The sequence below is a fragment of the Manis javanica genome, chromosome 6, assembly GCF_040802235.1.
Source record: "Manis javanica isolate MJ-LG chromosome 6, MJ_LKY, whole genome shotgun sequence".
Classification (NCBI taxonomy): Eukaryota; Metazoa; Chordata; class Mammalia; order Pholidota; family Manidae; genus Manis; species Manis javanica.
In genome coordinates, this window is record NC_133161.1 from 133,655,314 (window position 1) to 133,673,796 (window position 18,483).

The 18,483-nt window shown below is 44.1% G+C and overlaps 1 protein-coding gene across 6 annotated transcripts in view; it reads right to left on the bottom strand.

The window, feature by feature from the left end:
* NTM (neurotrimin) overlaps positions 1-18,483 on the bottom strand; it is a 929,477-nt gene that overhangs the window by 101,612 nt on the left and 809,382 nt on the right. For all 6 annotated transcript variants that reach the window (XM_037000867.2, XM_073239476.1, XM_073239473.1 and 3 more), the window contains one exon: positions 9,352-9,477. In XM_037000867.2, the coding sequence (XP_036856762.2) occupies positions 9,352-9,477 (126 nt within the window). The remainder of the gene's footprint in view (positions 1-9,351; positions 9,478-18,483) is intronic.

Consider the following 18,483-nt stretch of genomic DNA (forward strand, 5'->3'; position numbering starts at 1 on the left):
CTATTCTATTTAAAATTACAATCCCCAAACACAGGCCTGATAAGCTGTTTGCTTCTTATCCAGATTCATTTTTCCAGTTATTATCACATAACACATTACAAGGTTTAATTAGCCAGCAGCTTATTTTTTTATCTTCCACACTAGAATACAATCTCCATGAAGCCAGGATTTTTTTTTCTGTTTTGCTGAATCTTGTGTCTCCAATGCCTACGACAGTTGCCTAACACACAGTAGGCACTCAATAAGCAATTAATAAATTGCTTATTCATGTATGAACAATGAAAATGGTTTTGTCAAGGACTTTTTTTGGGGACAAAATCTACGTTACTTTCTCTGATTAATTCTTTTGCTGGAATGGTGTATGATGGAAGAAATCAATCAATGGAGAGAGAAAGCCATTCATCTTCCTCTATCATGCAGATGACTGGTTAAATATCTTCAACCATAGTGACCCTGTGAACCACTCGGTAAAGGGCAAAGCAGTGATGCAAGGAATTAAGAGAAGGAACACAAGGTCTCTGGGGCTGAGCTCAGTTAAACAGGAGGAGTCTAGAATCAATTACGGAGGGACCAGAAAGTCCAAAGTCATTCCTTTAAACTCTCTATTAGTAGAGGGAAGAGGGATTTGTTTTTTGGGGCCAGGGGAGGAGGTTAGCAGAGAGGAATCAGTCACTGTTGGAGAGAAGTAAGAAGTTCAGATGCTAGTGGAGGAACGGCTGCATCCTCCCCACCCCATGTGCCAAGGTGGTGACCTGGACAACTGTGGTATATTTGGATAACTTATGGAACCTAACCAGGGTGGAGGCTAGAGCCTTGATATCAGAGGAACTGAATTGGTATTCTGCTCATTCCTTTCCAGCTGTCCACAGGTAACGCATTTCACACCACTAGGAAGATAAAGATGCCCAATACCAGAAGGACACGTAGGGAAAATGAGTGCTGTCAGATAATGAAAGACATACCCTGGAGTCCAGCAATTTCTTTTCATGTCTAAAGCTGTTAAAGTGTAAAACAACCTAATAATAACAATCAAAGAAGAAGACATACTATTGTGTGAATAAGTGATAATACTTAAATGAAGAAAAAATAAACCAAGTCAGAAAGCAGCTGTATCACTGCCATGGCCGGGAGCCAGGTGGGGGAGGAGCAGAGAGAGGGTGAAGCCCTGAGAGGCCCACTCGGTGGGAGGGTGAGAACTCAGCTGAGAACTGAAGAGAGGACGAACCTCCACTCTGGGTGGGCTATATCATTTGCTCAGAGGTATCCCTCCCTGCAAAGATCCACGGAGAAGAGCCTGATATTACCAGGGAAGACAGGATGCCGAGGCCAAGCAGTGTCCAGCCTGAGTCTGGGGTATGGCCACGGTGTCGATGCATTTGCAGGAATGCTTTGAAAAGGGGACAACCCATGCACCATAGGCCCCAGGCTGGCAGGACACCTGGAACCCAAGAGGAGACATGGCCTAGAGATCTAGAAGGAGCCATGGATCAGAAATCAGGAAATTGATTCACATTAAGAATATGGATCTTGGAGTCAAAAAGACTTGGATTTGAATTTGACCTAGGCCTTTTAATGTTTGTGGGCAAACTGTCCCCTCAAATCTCCATTTCTTTATTGTTAAAATGAAAATAATGCCTACTTACTGGACACTTGTGACACTGAGTGATGTAATGCATGCCAAGCAGAGTACCCAACATAGAGCAAATACATGCTCCACAACCATAATTCTGAACTTGAGTATGCATCACGGTCACCCAGAGGACTAGATAAAATGCAGATTATTGGTCCCACCCTCGGTCTGCGGTATAATCCATGTGATGCTGCTGGTCCAGCGACCACCCTTTGAGAATGGTGCTACATAGCACCGCGGCTAAGCCCTTGTGTCACGCTGAGGTATGAGAAACACATACTACTATGTGCCAATGTTCAAAACATTGCCTAGCACATTTTTAAATATCGCAAGCTATTAGTTTTTGTTATTTTTGAATGATAGGAGCTCTGGTTGTAATTTAGACTCTAGGGGACAAGCAGTCATCCCAGGTCAGAACAAGATTCAGGGGCCAAATGTAGAAACACACATGGAAGTACTAGCGACAAAGGCATTTTGAAAAGAAATTGTCTCAAAGCTTCCACAGTGGATCCCAGACAGGAAACACCCGAAGCCTTCAGCTGGTCCACTGGGGTGCAATGGCGAGGAGGTCGCTGTGGTTTTGGGGAGGGCTGGCCCTGTGGGGCTCTTCTCGACCTCAAGTAGAGCTGCTTATGATGGACGCTCACCAGAGATGGGGTCTCCTGGCCTGGGGGTGGGGGGCGGCTACCATTTTAATAAGCCTTGCGTCTTACTGAGCCAGAGGTGGTGAGTATCTGCGGGGATGATACAACTTCCTTGCTTTTATGTTTCCTTTTTTGTTCTATCTAAACAGTTCTGCCTGGTAACGGTCACCAAGTTCCAGCATAAATAGCCTCAGACTCAGGAGGGGGGGCAGGGGGAGGATGCTGTTAGCAGTGTCTGAATGCAGCAGACGTCTGATGCTACAACATTTTTCAAGAGCTTTAAAATAATTGGGCAAAACCACAAACAGTGTCTGTGGTGTGCGCTTCTGCCCTCGGTTTCTAGACTGAGCCTTGATTTCATATGTTCTCCATCCAGGCCCACGGCACTCATTAATTTCCCCTAGTCTTTTTATGATTTTCATCTTCTTTGAAGTAGGAAGCTGCACAGCTGTAATATTGCTTTAACCAGAACATAAATATTAAACTTACAAAAAGCCTATTGACACTGGCAAATTTTACCCTAACTGCATCTATCTAGTGGTAATTTTACAGTTAGAGAGAATTACGGAGTTAAGAGTGACCTACAAATGTCTTCCTCTGCTTTCTTCTCTTCCACCTTGGTTTGTATGCCTATGTTTAAGCCATTTGCTTAATGAGTTCCTGGATCGCTCTGCCCCATGCTTGAGGTTGTATCACTGGTTTATCTTTATCATAATAAATTGCTTTCTCAGTACAGGTTGGGCCTCATACCGTATGCTCTGCTGTTACTGTGGACAGGAGATCTGCCACTTTCAATTATGATGCAATTATTATTTTTTCTCCCACCATCAATGACCACTGTAATGCCTTTTACAATTACAATTACTTGGTTCTCCTGGGAGAGCTACTTGTGGTACTCTGGGAATTTTAATCAAGCACCTACATTAATTAGAAAATGGTGGGGGTCAGGAGCTGCTGATCAGGCACCTTGGCATATCCATCCATTATAGCAATAGACTGGGCTTGGTCTTTTGTAGGAAATCAACCTTTTCAGAGAAAATAACTTTAATTTCCTCCCCTTTTTGATCTTGGCTCATGGGAATGGAAGCGAGAGGAAAGGGCTGGCCGAGGCTATGGAAACTAGTGCTGTCAGTCACCCCACTATGTGTCCCCACCAGGCCAGGTGCTTTCAAGACTGAACACACTTATTCTCACTCCATCCATGTGAAGAAGGCATTACAATCTCCGTTTTGCAGATGAAGAATCTAAGGCTTGGTCCAGGGGGCTGACCACTGGGGAGAGACTTTTCTTACAGAATTCCTTCATTGGTTTGAGACACATGCAGTTGACAGCTAAGAATGATGTGGAGAAGTGAAGATCCTGTAGCTTACCCTTTACCCACTAAAACTGACTTTGTTTTAAATTCTTCACCCAAAAGAGTTAATTTTAAAAAGGGAAGAAAAATACTGCATTATATAATGGACCAAATATTAGACCAAATAATGAAAACTCTAGGTGTCATGTCAAGAACCAAGAAAAAAGTAATGAAGAAGTGCATCTTTGGAGAGGTTTGTCACCACCCCAGCATGACCTGGTGGTTAGTGGAAGGAAATTCTGTCAGTGGGACAGGCTTCAAAGCCCATCTTTTCTGGACAGACTTGCCACCTTTTACCAGGCAGCTTCCACACGTGGATTTGGAGCCACTGAAGATAACCAAAGCTTCAAAGAAGGGCCAGACATTCCATAAAGCGCAGAGCTGCTCAAAGTCAGAGAATGGACATGCTGGGAAATTCACACCTGCCCTCAGGAAGCAGAGAAATAGAGCACACACTGGCCATTTCCCATGTCCACCTCTGAGATCAAAGAACAGAGGAAAAAACTTCTTATTGTTATTATCTTTCTTAGACTCTAATTCTCCAGCAGAAGATAGACAGGCAGCTGGCGGGGCAGCAGGTACCCAAGGGAGGAAGCCTGCCCTGACAAGTAGCAAGAAGACACAGGTCCCAAAGCTTTCTTTGTCCCAAGGCCCTTGTTTTTTGGGAACTTGGGCTACTCCTGGTTTCATAGCCTGGTGGCCATGACTGGAGAATTAATTTAGGCATTGGGTTCCCCCACAGCATAATGGATTTATACCCTGTATCGATTAATTGCAGGGTGAGACTGTAATTGTCCAGATTGGCTTGAGATCTTTTAGAAACATCTTTCTCTTTCCTTTTTCTGGTCCTCTCCTGGGTAGTCACCATCTGTAGGTAAGAGGATGACTTTAGCTCTATTTTGTCTTCCTTCCCTGCCATCCCTGGCTTCCCCTTGCTGGAGAAGGTTCTCTCGTCTGCCATCCTAATGATCTCTGTGCCACATGGGGCCCCAGTGCTGGTACTGACAGGCTGCTCATTAGTGCCAGGGTGCTTCAGTCAGCCGATGGCATGCCAGAGCCCTACTCCTAACACTTTTTCGCAGAGCTGTCACCGGACTCCTGGCGCCTGCCAGCTCTGGTTGAACTCAAGCTGTGATACCTCCAGTGCCAATTAGGGCTTCAGTGTCCTGCTTGGCTGGGGAAGAAGGCCTGTCAGTGCTCACAAATGGGAAAATAGTTGGACATGTGGCAGGGGGAGGGCAGGGCTCGGGGCATTAGCGAGGAGAGCTCCCATCCAAGGGTGACTCTGTCTTTACCAACTTGGTGCCATTTAAACTCTGAGAAACAAGGCCCAGGGCTACCCACTGCCCACTGGGCCTCTTCAAGTCCAGCAGAAGAGCTCAGGTGGGAAGGGAAGAGATCTGGCAGCTGAGGCAGGCTGCTGAGTCTGTGTCACAGGCGCCGTGTGGAGGGCATGCAGTGTGGGAAGAGAGAGCACCCATAACAAGGGCATGGTCTGGAGCCCAGCGGACCCAGGGCCCTGCTCTAATTCTGCCCCCTGGTCTTTGTATGTCTTTCTATGGCCTTGGAAAAACCGATCAACCTCTGTACCACCTTAGGTCACACACGGTGTGGGGGGTGAGGATAAATGTTAAAATGTTTCTCATTTTTGTACTCATTTCTTTCTTTTTATTTTCATTGTTTTAACCCATGAGGAGCAACACATTTTCATATGCAGTTGAACGAAATCTCCTGGACAGCGTCCAGGATTTTTTTAAATGAGACTGTTGGGAGCCACTGAGGCCTATGGAGGCACAGGTAGGGTTGGGAACAGTGAGACACCCAAAGGGTCGAGGGCCCTAGAAAGGCCAGATGGAGACTGTGTCAGAGAAACACACCCGTCAGGAGAGTGACCGCAGTGAGGCAGGGACGGGGCAGACGGGAGCTCACAGAAGATCCACCTCAAAGTCAGTCGTGAGCCTTCTCAACATCTGCGAAAGAGCACTTGACGAGGAGTCTTCCTTCAGGGAGCAGTGGAGCCCTGCCTCCCGCAGGCTCTCTGCTAGGGGAGAACCCGGAAAGGCCTGAAGTCCCTGGGCAGACCAGGCAACCCCAGCTCCTGCAGCACAAGCCGCACGAGCAGAGTCTCAGCGGAAGACACACCGAGTCTCGATGGCAACATCAAAGTGGAAGAGGATCAAGGGTCAGGACGACACCTTGGGACTGGGAGAGGAGGCTCGTTCCTTTGGGGCACTGACAACTCGAAGTCCTGATTTGCTGAATCAACAACCATTTCTTGAATGCTTTCTAGGTGCTGGCCGCTATGCTGGGAGGTCAGAAATCAAGGATGAGGAAGACACATTCCCTGGTGTTAAAGAACTCGTGAACCAGAAATCAGGACATCTCTGCAGACAGTTCTCTGGCCCCAGCCAATATCCGGATACTGGTACCGGGTGTCCTTTCAGTAGCCTCGGTGAGATTTTATTTTCAGTGTATTCTGTGATGGGTGAACGGTAGAGGTACGTGCACCCAAAGGGGGTGCTCCATTAGTACACTCAGTGGTCCCTGATTCCATCTGTGGGCAGAACCCACACATCAGCGATCGGATGCATACCTCCACCTGAGTTTCATGTTGGCCTCCTGGGAATGTGCCAATATAGGAATCTTCCCCACACAAAAGGTGGCCAAGGCTAGAAGTGCTAAAGAGGTGCAAGCAGCATCATATGAATTATGATGGAAGAATGTAGGATATTTCAGAAACATACAGAACAAATAGACCTGTCAGGAGAGAGAAAATGCAATGAAGCCATCGGGTTGCCAGATGTGCTCAGCCCCCAGCAGCTATCCACTCAGAGATCTGAGGGATACACACGTAACAATGGTCTAGATTGACACATGATCTAACTGCACAGAAGGGGACAAAAGATGACAACAGCTCTCTGTCTCTGGAGCCTTCGTTAAGGTGGAGTATATCGTTTTCTCCAAGGCACCCCTCGCCTGTCCCAACTTATTTACAATAGGTATCTTTCTGGAAATACTTAGTGTGGAAAGATGAAGGTCTGACTGCTAAGGCTCTCCAGCTTCAGTTCAGATTTGGCAGCAGCCCAATGACATCTCTGATCTCCAAATAATCAGTCACCAGGAGAACGGCACCCCTGGTGAGTTCCAGGGTGATTAGTTACTGCTCCGCGTGTCTCATCAGTTTGAATCTGGGATAGCTAATCTGAACCAGGGATCGGGAGAAAGCTGTTCCTCTAAATTTCTCTGATCCACAGGTAGATGCTGATTATCCTGCTTCTCTCCCCTTGATCTATCTTCTGTTTCCATAGCAGCTAAAACCCCGGTAAAAGGGAAGCATCTGGCCCAGGCTCAGGTGAATCCTCTGGGGACACGGAAAGAGGGAGGGCTCTATGGTACAGCAGTGTGAGCTTCAGCAAGATGAACGGAAGAGGGCTCCAGTGCCAGAGAGAGACAAAGGAATTGTGAGAAGAGAAAAGGGGGAGAAAGAAAAAAATGTGGAAAGAAACAGAATTAAAGTAGAATTATTTAGGAGGCTGGAGAGAAAGGAAAGTTAAGAACAAAACGAGAAAACCTAAGTGGGAACACAGAAGGAGAAGACGTACAGAGGAGCAGGGAAAGGCACCCAGGAAAGGCCAGAGAAGGAAATCAGAAAAGATGTCACACAGGAGACAATGGGGACATGCAGGAGAGAGAGGCACAGCGTCCCTGACAGAAGGCACAGTACATCTACCTGAGCTGATGGATGATCCGCAGCTCCTGCAGCACAAGCCGCCCTGCATCCTGTAGCACTGGGGATTTGGCGTTAAGCAGTGATGAATGGCCTGTGCCCTGGACTTCGAACGTCTGCCCACTTGGATGCCCTTCCCTCCCATGGGTGCCACAGCCACATCCCATCACTAATTATCTCACACACAGCAAAAGCCTGCTTCCAGGTTGTGAGCCAGGCCATCTGTAAGGCCGTTTCACATCGAGACTTTGGGGGAAACGTGAGGAATCTCTCAGACCCTCTGATCAAGGGTAACAACAGCAATGGTGGGGCGGAACAGCTCCCAGCAATTCAGGCCCAGCACACTGACTATTCCACACTTTCTCTGAGAACCTCTGTCGGGGCAAATGTCACTGTCTGAGAGGGAATTGGAAATGTGGGGATATTTTAGGATATAGGCCCAAACTGATTTTCTGAATGTCCAAGCGTATGGACACCGTGCCGCGTGGCCCTCTTCGGGAACGGAGAATGTTGCCCTGTTGGACTGCCGTGCTGTTTGGGGGTCTCTCCAAGTGCAGCCCCTCATGGGGATTGTCTCATACCAGGAGAGGCACCCGGTCCGAGGTGGAGGCAGCCCATCTGTGACTGACTGCTGTGCTGGCATGAAAGGCCACCCCCCTCACCCCAATAGAGGCCATTTCTGAAAGGTAATCCTAACTTTTGAACTCCCAGAAAAGACAGACTTCCCACCAGATGAGATCCTCCACTGGGCTGCATCCTCTGCCCAGTCCTGCCTCCTTCCCCCCCTTTCACAGGGGTTGATCCCCAGAGGACCTGGATAAGCTTCTTCCACCAGCCACCTTCTCACGGTCTGCTTTTGGGGGACCCAACATGCTACACCAAAACAACTACCACTATGGTTCTTTTAGCATCCTGCACTGCTCACCATGCATATTCCCTTATACATGCATGCATACATATAGACGCACTCACGTAAATATGTTTCTCCTTAACCAGCAACAAGCAAAGCAATTAAGAATCCAAATTCATGGCTCTGATTAAATGCCACCTGTTCAAAGTCCTTCCCTGACCAAACTTCTTATCCTTCTGTGTACTGCTTATACTGCACCATTTTCTCATCTTAATCCCCACCTGTTATATTGTTTATTCTCTCCCTCCCTCTCTTCTTTTTTCACTTGTCTCATGAAAATATGAACTCATGAGAGCAGGATATTGTGTGTTTTGGTTTATTGCTCTACCACCAGTGCTTAGAAGAGTGCCTGGACTATTACAAGCACTCAGTAAATATTTAAGAACAAATGAAATAATTTGATGTACTTTGTATAAAAGCTAGCTTAATGATAAATGGCCTCTTGCCTTAAATTCTAAAGGTTTAATGTTCAATCCATGAAAGCACAAAATAATACTTTGTCCAATCTGGTCCACAAAACATCTAGACATTTAGACAAAGTAAACTCTGCACTCTAGTCACACATTAAGTTGTATGTTATCTAGGATTCATTAGAGTAGGACAACAACAAAACCACAAAACAGCTAATGGACTGACGACCACATATTTGGCAGTGCTGAGGAGGCAGATTTGGTCATTTTCCTTTCGGGAACACGGCCATTCAAAAGCTCTCGTTCATCATTGCATGTTTGTTTTCTACCTCTTAAAACAATCAGCTGGACAATGTCGCCAAAGCTGATTGTGCTGTCATCAAACCCGACCAGTGAAGGACACCCAGAACATCTCACCACTATTTCACCTAGAAGCAACTGGGATTGATTTCCCAGGGATGGGAGAGACAATCAAATGTGATTTCTGAAATCTTAAGGGGATATGCATATCTGGCAGACAACCCCAGAATTCTCTGCAGTCATGAGTATATTGTTATCAAGTTTCTAAACGTGTAAGAGCCTTCGGACTAAGTCACCAACACCATGACCTGCTGGCCATGGCCAACGATGCTCCCATTTCCTCTTGTGACATGACACAGCAAACTGCTCCTCTTACCTTTGGGGGAGATGTGTCTCCAGGTAACCGTAGGCTCCGGTCTACCCGTGGCTATGCAGGTGAGGCTGATATTGTTCCCTTCATTAATGGAGATATCTGAAGAAATCTCTACAATTTTGGGAGATACTGTGGAGACAAAATAGGTAGAAGGAAAATAAAAATTCTGCTGAAACATTTCTTTGTTGTCTTAAAATGGTAGTTGACAGGGAATGAAATATCAGTACCATCAGAAAAAATGATAAGAAATTAGAGGAATTACCTTAGACATGAAAAAAATACTTTACCTTGGATTTATGTCCTGTTTCCTCCATTTGAACACAGTCAGAGAGTCCAAATGGGGATGGAGTCTATTGAAACACTGCAGCAACTGGTTCCCTAGCCTCCCCCTCTTCCTATCTGCATGCTTACCCCCATCCACCTCCCACACATCCAGCAGTCACTCCACACATTGCATTCAAGGCATTTATATAACACGATGCTGATCATATCACCTCTCTGCCTGAACACCTCCAGTTGCTCCCCACTGCCTCCCTAATACTATCCAAGCTCCTGTCCCAGCACCTGAGGCCATTCAGAACCAAGCACCAGCCTGTGTTTCCACTTACATTCCAAGAGGTTCAACTCTTACGCACCCTCCACCACACCTTGTGACTCCCAGTACATCATGTCCTTCCTGGTCATCAAGTACTTTCAATCTACATTGTTTCTTCTGTCCTCCCTGGAAAACTCCCAGTCATGCTTTAAGGTCCAGTGGACGCCCATTTGCTACAGGTTTCCCAGCCCCGACTCCTCTCTGCCCTCCTTCCAATTCAAATTACCACTGCTTCTCGCCAGAGCTCCCGGAGGACATCATGCACACCTGGTGAGGAGTCCGAGGGAAGCCAGTTAGCCAGAACACCCTTGGTCTCTTTCCCTCTGTACCCTAATTTCATCTCCCCAAAGGTGGGAGGGGCTTATTCTAATTAGTAAATCTGGGGCAGGACCTTCCACTACATCAGTCTTCTGTTTTGGAACCAGGCTTCCCTTAGAAAGCTGTATTCTGCTGCGTTCCTCCTTATGCATGTTTCACAGGGTCAGTGTCCCACAGGGCCTGGTGTATCCACAGCACAGCTGGCATCCGCCTGCATGCAGTCTCATTTGGAGTTTCAGAATTAGAAGTTCACTATCACTCACTCTCCAAGCCTAATTCTCTAGTATCCTCTTTACCACTAGTGAACATGATATTTGGCTTGTGTATGACTATTCATTTGTCTCACCTGCCGACTGGTTTATAAAGTAAGGGTGTCATTTATTGGGGCCAAACTCCAATTCTTAGCATTTATCCCACTGTGGTATGGTTATTTGCTTAGCATCTCTCACCCACCAGATACCCATGAGCTTTGTAACAGCCTGAGCCAAGACTTACCATATTTATATCCACAGCAAAAGCCCAACACATATTTATAGGATGAAATTATAGCGGTTTTTCAAGGGAACCATCTTGCCCGACTGCTGTCTCTTTGTAACAACCTCTGATTGGATGATTAACATATATCATCTCTGACACTGGTTACGACACATCAGTTCTTCACAAACTAAGTGGCCCCTCCATCCAGCTCTTAGGTTGCTTTCCATTAGGTTCCTATCTTGAATAAGCATTTTCTATGAGCCACTGGGGTGCAATTCCGGGCACATGCTCCACTGAGTACACAATGCCACCTGGCCTCCTGTAGCTTCCAGGGAACCTCAACATCAGCCTTTTTCCCTGTTCCAAGGTCAAAGTGTGACCGTCACATGGGAATCAGATCGGTTGAAAATTTCAGTGTTGGTCTTTCCTCTAGCTGAACTATTAGTCACGCACTCCTAATTGTGATGGCTTTTTCCCCTCCATGAATACGGGGTATCATGCAGATACCTTCTCTTTGCTTTCATTCTTCCCACTTTCTTGAATATTGCCTTTCCGTCCTTTTCTGCACTCTGACCAATCAGGAACGCTCATTAATGAACATATGTCCCACTTCTCTTTCCTTATCCCCATGCCCACGCCCTTTCTCTCTGGCTGGTGATTTTGATCACTTAGTCTTCCCTCCAACTGTCTACACCCATTGGGATTGTTCAAGGCCTGGCTGAGTCACCCTTCTGTAAGTCTCCCAGATGATCTCCAAGAGGATGTGATCTCTCCTTCCTGGGGATCCCATAGCTCCTCCAAAGCATTTAATATTAACTTGCCTATGTTACATTTGTCTCTTCTTTCTTCTATGTTTATATATTATCTGAATATAAGATATTAAGCAAGAGCCTTACTCATCTTTTTATCTTCTGCTGACTTGAACAGGATGTCTTGTATAAAATGAGCACCAATTAATCATTTTTAGAATTAAATCCACATCAGGCTTCAGGTAAAGAGGCTTTGTGTATGTGTGTGTGTGTACTTGCACACACACTTATCTGCACTTTCACAGGTATTTCCTAGGACAGGGACAATGGGGTTTCAATGTGGTCAGGGTAGGGGACTGAACAATGGCTCTATGATCCAGGACTTCTAAGACATAACACCACAATTTATGGCTATGTCAATTTAAAAGCTAGATTGAATCTTCCAGGACAGAAAGATAATTGATGACTTAATGACTGAACACTTGATTTGCAGACTGTCTGAAGGTTCCAGATTTGTAAACTCTTTTAGTTATAGAATCATTTAAACTTGATGTATTTTATTCACAGTTTTAATTGGCATATTCTCTTCTTATGCCACCATGCCCCTGACCCATATTTTGCCTGGCCACTGCTCCTGCCCATCCTTGGCACCCACACAGCTTTGCTTGCCTCCTGGAGGACAGGCTGCCTGCAGAATGACTGTGCTGGCCTTGCAGGCGTTGCTTCAGCTGTGCAGGTAAGTGATTTATTGATCTGTAAAGCACTCCGAGATGCTCTGCAAGGGATTATGTCACACCAACGCCATGCAATAAAATAAAAAATGATGGACTTTGTGAACACAGGGTGATTTAGGGTTTGTAGTTGGAAGTGTGCTTAAAGTACATTTTAAGTGGAAATCAGGCTGGGTAATGAATTACTCTTGCTTTGGAAGGGCTTACTGGGAGTTCATTTTCCTGGCTTCTTACATGATAGCTAATCTGCTAATCATACACTAGAGAACAATGGACAGTCCCCAAGTAGGATAGAAGGTGGTCTGGGCCAGAGCTGTCAGCACAGTAAGTATATTAAGTGAGACGATCACACCTCATGCTTGGAAGAATCATCTAGAATTGTCTCCCTCCACAGTTGGAAAGTATCCAACTCATGAAGTGGAAGTTGGTGAAATGCTTGCTGTCTTTTCAATCCTGCCTAAGAGTATAGTTCAAAGGTGGAAAACTGCCCCTGGATGAATTTGAAAGGTAGACCATTCATGGCATAGAGCTGAGGTGGTCTGACCAGAGGTGCAATCAATTATCAGAACCAAACTGGCATAGTGACTAAGACACAAAGAAATTAGAAAAATCATTTTCTAAGTGGCAACTTCTGGCACATTGTTGATATTTAAAATTGAATTGTATTTTATGCACTGTGGCCTCAGATAATCCATGTTCATATAGAAGTTTCAACCAACTGAGATAAGGCTATGTGTATTATTAAATTGTTCCCATGAATATATTCTATGTCTGACCTTTCATCATGAAAGCTGTTAGAAACTTACTAGAAACAAACATGCTTTCTTTTCACTTATTCATTCATTTGTTCATTCATTCAATAGTCATTGGTTACTTCCATATATCAGTTCTGTGTTTGGCACTAAGAACATAACACAAAAAAGACACAGTCCTTGTCCGAAAGGAATTCATAGCTTAGAGATGTTAAAATGTGTACAGAAGCATATTCCCTTAATGTATTATGACATAGAGGAATATGTAAGTTGTTGAGGGAAACAGAGGAGAGACACCTAAGCTAGGCTGGAGATGGATATCATGGAAAACTTCTTGGATATGTGACACCTAAGTTAAGCCTAGGAAGCTAAGTGAAAGTTAATCAACTCTGATGGGGACTGGAGGTAAGGCATTCTAGAAAAAGATAACAACACAATAAAAGTGCTATTACTAAGACTTTTTGTGGCCCCACATACTGGTAATGGAAGAAAAGTTGTTAGAGGAGGCTGAGACATAAGTCATTCAACCAACATTTAGGGAACACCTACTATTCCCAACTGGGTGTTAGGCACATGAATGGATGCAGAGAGATGCAAATTCTGTTGGCTCTCCATGAACTTCTAATCTGCCTGGGGAGACAGTGCCTATAAACATCCCGAAGAAATGAATAATAAGGTAAACTGTCACAAAATTTTGTGTGGTTGAATGTCAAATGAATGGTGCAAACAGTAAATCTGTGAGTTAGACAGAAGGAGGATCAGAGCAAGTAGGAGTGTCAGGGTGGTTTCATCTCAGCTCTACAATCTATTTCAGGTTAAAAAAAATGAGAGACAGTCGTTTCAACAGAAAAAGTGAAGCTGCTTCATGTAGGACAGAAATATTTCAAGTAGGGACAAGATGGGAAGGCAGAAACCCATGCAGTGTGTGAAGACAGAAAGTGTACTTAGTGTTGGGGCAATAGAGAGTCGTGGTTGATATCCTGGCCCTAGTATATTCAAACTGGGTGACCTCTGTGGGCCTCACTGCCTCACCTATGCAGTGAAGCCAATAGATGAGCCTCCCATAGTTCTTGTGAATTCAAGGAGTAAGTTTATAAAATGCACCTATAGAAGTGCCTAGAATTGTAAAGTGCTCAGCAAGTGAGTTTTAATATTGTGTGTGTTTAGCAAACACACATAGGCAGTGTCTGTACAGAATGGGCATACGATAAATATTAAATTACTCAAGGAAGAATGGGATACAAGATTGGAGAAGTAAGCTATAGCCAAATTATGGAACAGTCTGATTGGTGGGGAACTAGATTTTAACTCTGTTGTATATATAGGCAAAGGCAAGTATTTGAAACAGTTTAAAGAAGAGAATGCCATAGTTTTATTAAAAATGCACTTTAAGCAAAATAATTTAGTAACAATGTGTTGGAGGGAGGGGAATAGACAGAAAATGAAGTCAAAGAAATCAATGTATGTGAGAGTGACATTCAAGGCCTGCCTTAAACTGTTGGCTCTATATGGATAGAAAGAAAACATGGATTTGAGAGCACAAGGGAAATTTGCAGATGCTGATGATTGCCTAGATGGAGAAAATAGAAAGATGGAGTCCAAAATAAATGCCTCTGTACCTAACAGCAGCTGGAGGGCTGGGCTAGCAGATCCCTTGATGCTATATGGAGATTTGCTTTTGGGGAGGACATTAGTCTAGACAGTTTGATTCTGTTTCAGACAGCCTAACAGTGAGCTGACATGGTGTGCACGGGCAGAACTATCCTGTGAGCAGTTAGACAACCAAAGATCTGGGGCTAGGTTGCAGGTTATAATCCAAAAATAAATAGAGGGGCCAGGACTGAAGCCACAAGGGTAAATGAGATTTGCTAAGAACCCATGGTCCACTAAAAAGTCATCAGCTTGTCTTCAGATCCACGTATGTGATGTCTCTGATCACTTTTGAAGTCTGAACCTAGAAAACACACCAATATGGAATCAGGAATACTGAGAAGTGATTAGTTATGTTTGGAAAAAAGACAGAAACCCAATGAGCCACACTCTTTGGATACAGCTCCCCACCTAGGACATTATATTAAGGTTTAATCTGACTCTTGTTGAATTTTAATTCAAATGTGTAAATAATTAAATAAGATAATTATTAAAACAGTATTCTAGGGAACTTCCCCACTCTTGGTTTAGCTTCAACTGCCCAGGTGTTAAGTTTTAATAATTATGTCATTAATAATTAGCAATTTTCTGTTTTTAGCACACAGCAGATATCCTATTAAATCCAAATTAAGATGCTTTATTAAGCACTGCATGGTCCTGTGGGGCTGAGAATGCACATAAGCTGTTTGGACCAGGTTACCCTGCATGACACATGCATATCTATGAATCCCAGATGGCTTCCTATGTCACTTCTCTTCCTGCACCATTCCCTAGTGAAGATCTGAGATGCCCATGGCAACGTGGGACAGTTTTCACAGTGGGCTGACTCGCTGCTAAGGCCTTGGGACCTTTCTCTTTACAGATGAACCATGTAGAGGATCCTCAACTTCCCTGGTTCCCAGATCCCAAACAGAGACACTCTTGTCTGTCAATGGCCTGAAGCATGAATATCCACTGTAGATCAGAGAGCTCTGAAAGACACATTCACACAGACTTTGGTATGTGGATTAATCCATCTTTTAAAACTGGTCACTATGGACCAAGGCAAAGTTTAGTAAAAAATTGAGTTATTAAACTGTAAATACAGACTATTACAAGATATGTTTGATCTAGAAACTTCTTTCCTTCATCCAGACTGAACAAAGAGGTGAATCCCTTTCATGGAGCATGAAAACACCTTCCTTGGCATCAAAGGCCCTTCATGAACAGATCCTGCCTCCCTCCACACACCTAATCCATGTCATTCTTGTTTTCTCATTCTACTGGCCTCCTTTCCTCCTGAAATACCTCAAGCCTCTCGTGATTCAGGTCCATTCTGTTTGCCAGCCTCCCTGCTCTTCACCAGGCTGGTCTGTTTTATTCTGTAAATCTTAGCACCCCTATGAAGCTTTCCTTGATCAGCTTTTCTAAAGAACCTTCCGTATGAGACTGTTGCATAATTGTCTTCTCTCCTAAATAAAATGTAAGCTCCATTGGTTGTCTTGTTTGTTGAAGGGTTCAGCACATACATAGTATCTGGCTCAGTTGTTCAATAAATATTTTTTGAATGAATGAATTAAGGGTGTTTTTACAAGGCTGTATGGAAATGCAAATCAATTTAAATCACTGTACTTCCTCAAGAGATTTAAATAACCCCCAAAGACTCTCAACATCTATAATAATGTTGATAATTACTGTTTAGCAAATACCAGCTGTATAACAGGTGTTTTACAAGTGGTACCTTTACTTTATTTTACCCCTGTATTAATCCCACAAGTAGATATTACTTCTAAGGTGACCAACTATTCTGGTTTGCCTGGAACTAGGGAGTTTCCTGGAACATAAGACTTTTAAGTGTTGAAACTGGTAATGTTCCAGGTGACTGGCGATGTGTTGGTCACCCTACTTATTTCCCTTCCCACATTTTACAGATGAGGATACTTATATCCTCAGGGTCATGGAACTTGTTCAAGGACACACAACTGAAAATTACTGTGCTTTTTAATAAGGGATTATATGGATTAGAAAAATAATAAATGCATGTGGAATCTCAGATGCAAACACTAAAAAAATCCAGAAACTATATATACATACATATTATATATACAGGCATATATACGACACTGACATGTATAAATCACGTATACAGACCCTGATTCATTATGTATCTCTGTTGCATATTAAACACTTTATAGGAACCAGACTCAGTTAGTTGATCTAATCTCACAAGACTCCTGTGAGGCTGTACTATTATTATTCCTATTCACAGATGATGAAACTAAGGGTTAGTGAGACTTCACTGACTTGCTCAAGGTTACCTAGATAATAATGAAGGTAAGTCCTGAAAATAGATTATATATGATCCCAAATATATTCTCTTCATACAGAGTAAAGTCCAGTAGAATTCAGGTTCACAGCACTGCATCCTTGGGCCTTACTGACCTCGTTACCCACGTGCAGACCCATACCTCATCTTGCCTCCCCATCTACTTGGCCATGTGAACGTCTGTACACCCATACAGGAAAGGGAGACCTCGCTGTTCGTTTACATGGGTTGTTCTCTGTGGGAAAACTGGATGGGAGGTTGTATCAGTGTATGTTGTGGACTTTCCCATGGTCGCTAGCTTTCTCATCCTCCTGCCTATTTGGTCACCCATCCTTCCTAATCCTCACTCTCCTGCTCCTCTGCCCCTCAGTGTGGACTGAAGCAGAGCTGGAGCCTCCCATGAGAGCTTTCTTCTGAGAGGCTCTGTAACTGCCGCTGCCTGCATCCAGGCGTCCCTAGCTGTCTCTCTCCTACCGCAGAGAAAGCATCACATAAACTCATGGCTGAGTCCACAGAGAGAGGTGCTCATTTGACTTAGTTTGACTGAAAGGACTAGTCGGTCCTTGTTTCTGGCCTTCCTTTTTCCTTCCTTGTTTCCTATAGAACTATGTATATGATACAATGCATATTGCAGTAATGTGAAATCCATAGTATTATTTTGATAAAAAATAACCTTAACCTTTGCATGAGAAGACCAGATATTAAGTCCAAGACCAACCATTACTAGCTGTATAAACTCATGTAAATCATTTAACTCTGATTATTTTAAGTATAGCAACACCTGTCTTGCCACTTCAAAATTGATGTTTTGTGGAACAGATGAAACTGTGAGAAAACAAGTTTTAAACGTGAAATACTACTGAAATGTGCTTTATTAATAAGCACCTCTAGAGGCCAATATGAGAACAGATACAAAGGTTAGGTGCAGGGGCAGGCTGTTTTGGGTATAGGTTGAGATGGATAACCCAAAGTGGTTGCTAACCACTACATCAGATGTGCCAGTGGTTCTGAGATAAACAACATCTGTTAAGTGAGGACCTGGGATGCAGCACGGACTGGGGATGTGCATCAGGACCCTACTTCCCTGCTAGCTCTGTGCTTGCTGCCTTCACCTTCCAGAAGGGACCAGTCAGATTACAGACATTCAGATCCCCAAGAGAACTGGAAAATGCAGAGAGTACCACAACGAAATGGCCTCCAGCAGTGTCATTTCTTTTACCTTTTGTCATTTCTTACATCTCATTTTTTTTCCTCTCTCTCCTTATTAAAATCACTCATGTTTGCTGGAAAACCATGAAGCCCAGGGAGAAAAGCTAGCGATTTAGGTGGGATTAGTCATAAACCACTGGTGCTGAAGTTTGGAATTTGTTCCTCATGGGATCAGCTGAAATGTGGAAGTTCTGATGAGCTCTCGGCTCCCTGACCTAGTTCAGTCATTCCTGATAGAGACATAGGAGTAAAAAGTACACCAATGCATTCTTCACTGCATGCTTTCCTGCTTCTGGCCATGATACAGTAAATTGAATTTCACAGCAACCTATCTGTAACCATAAGTGCT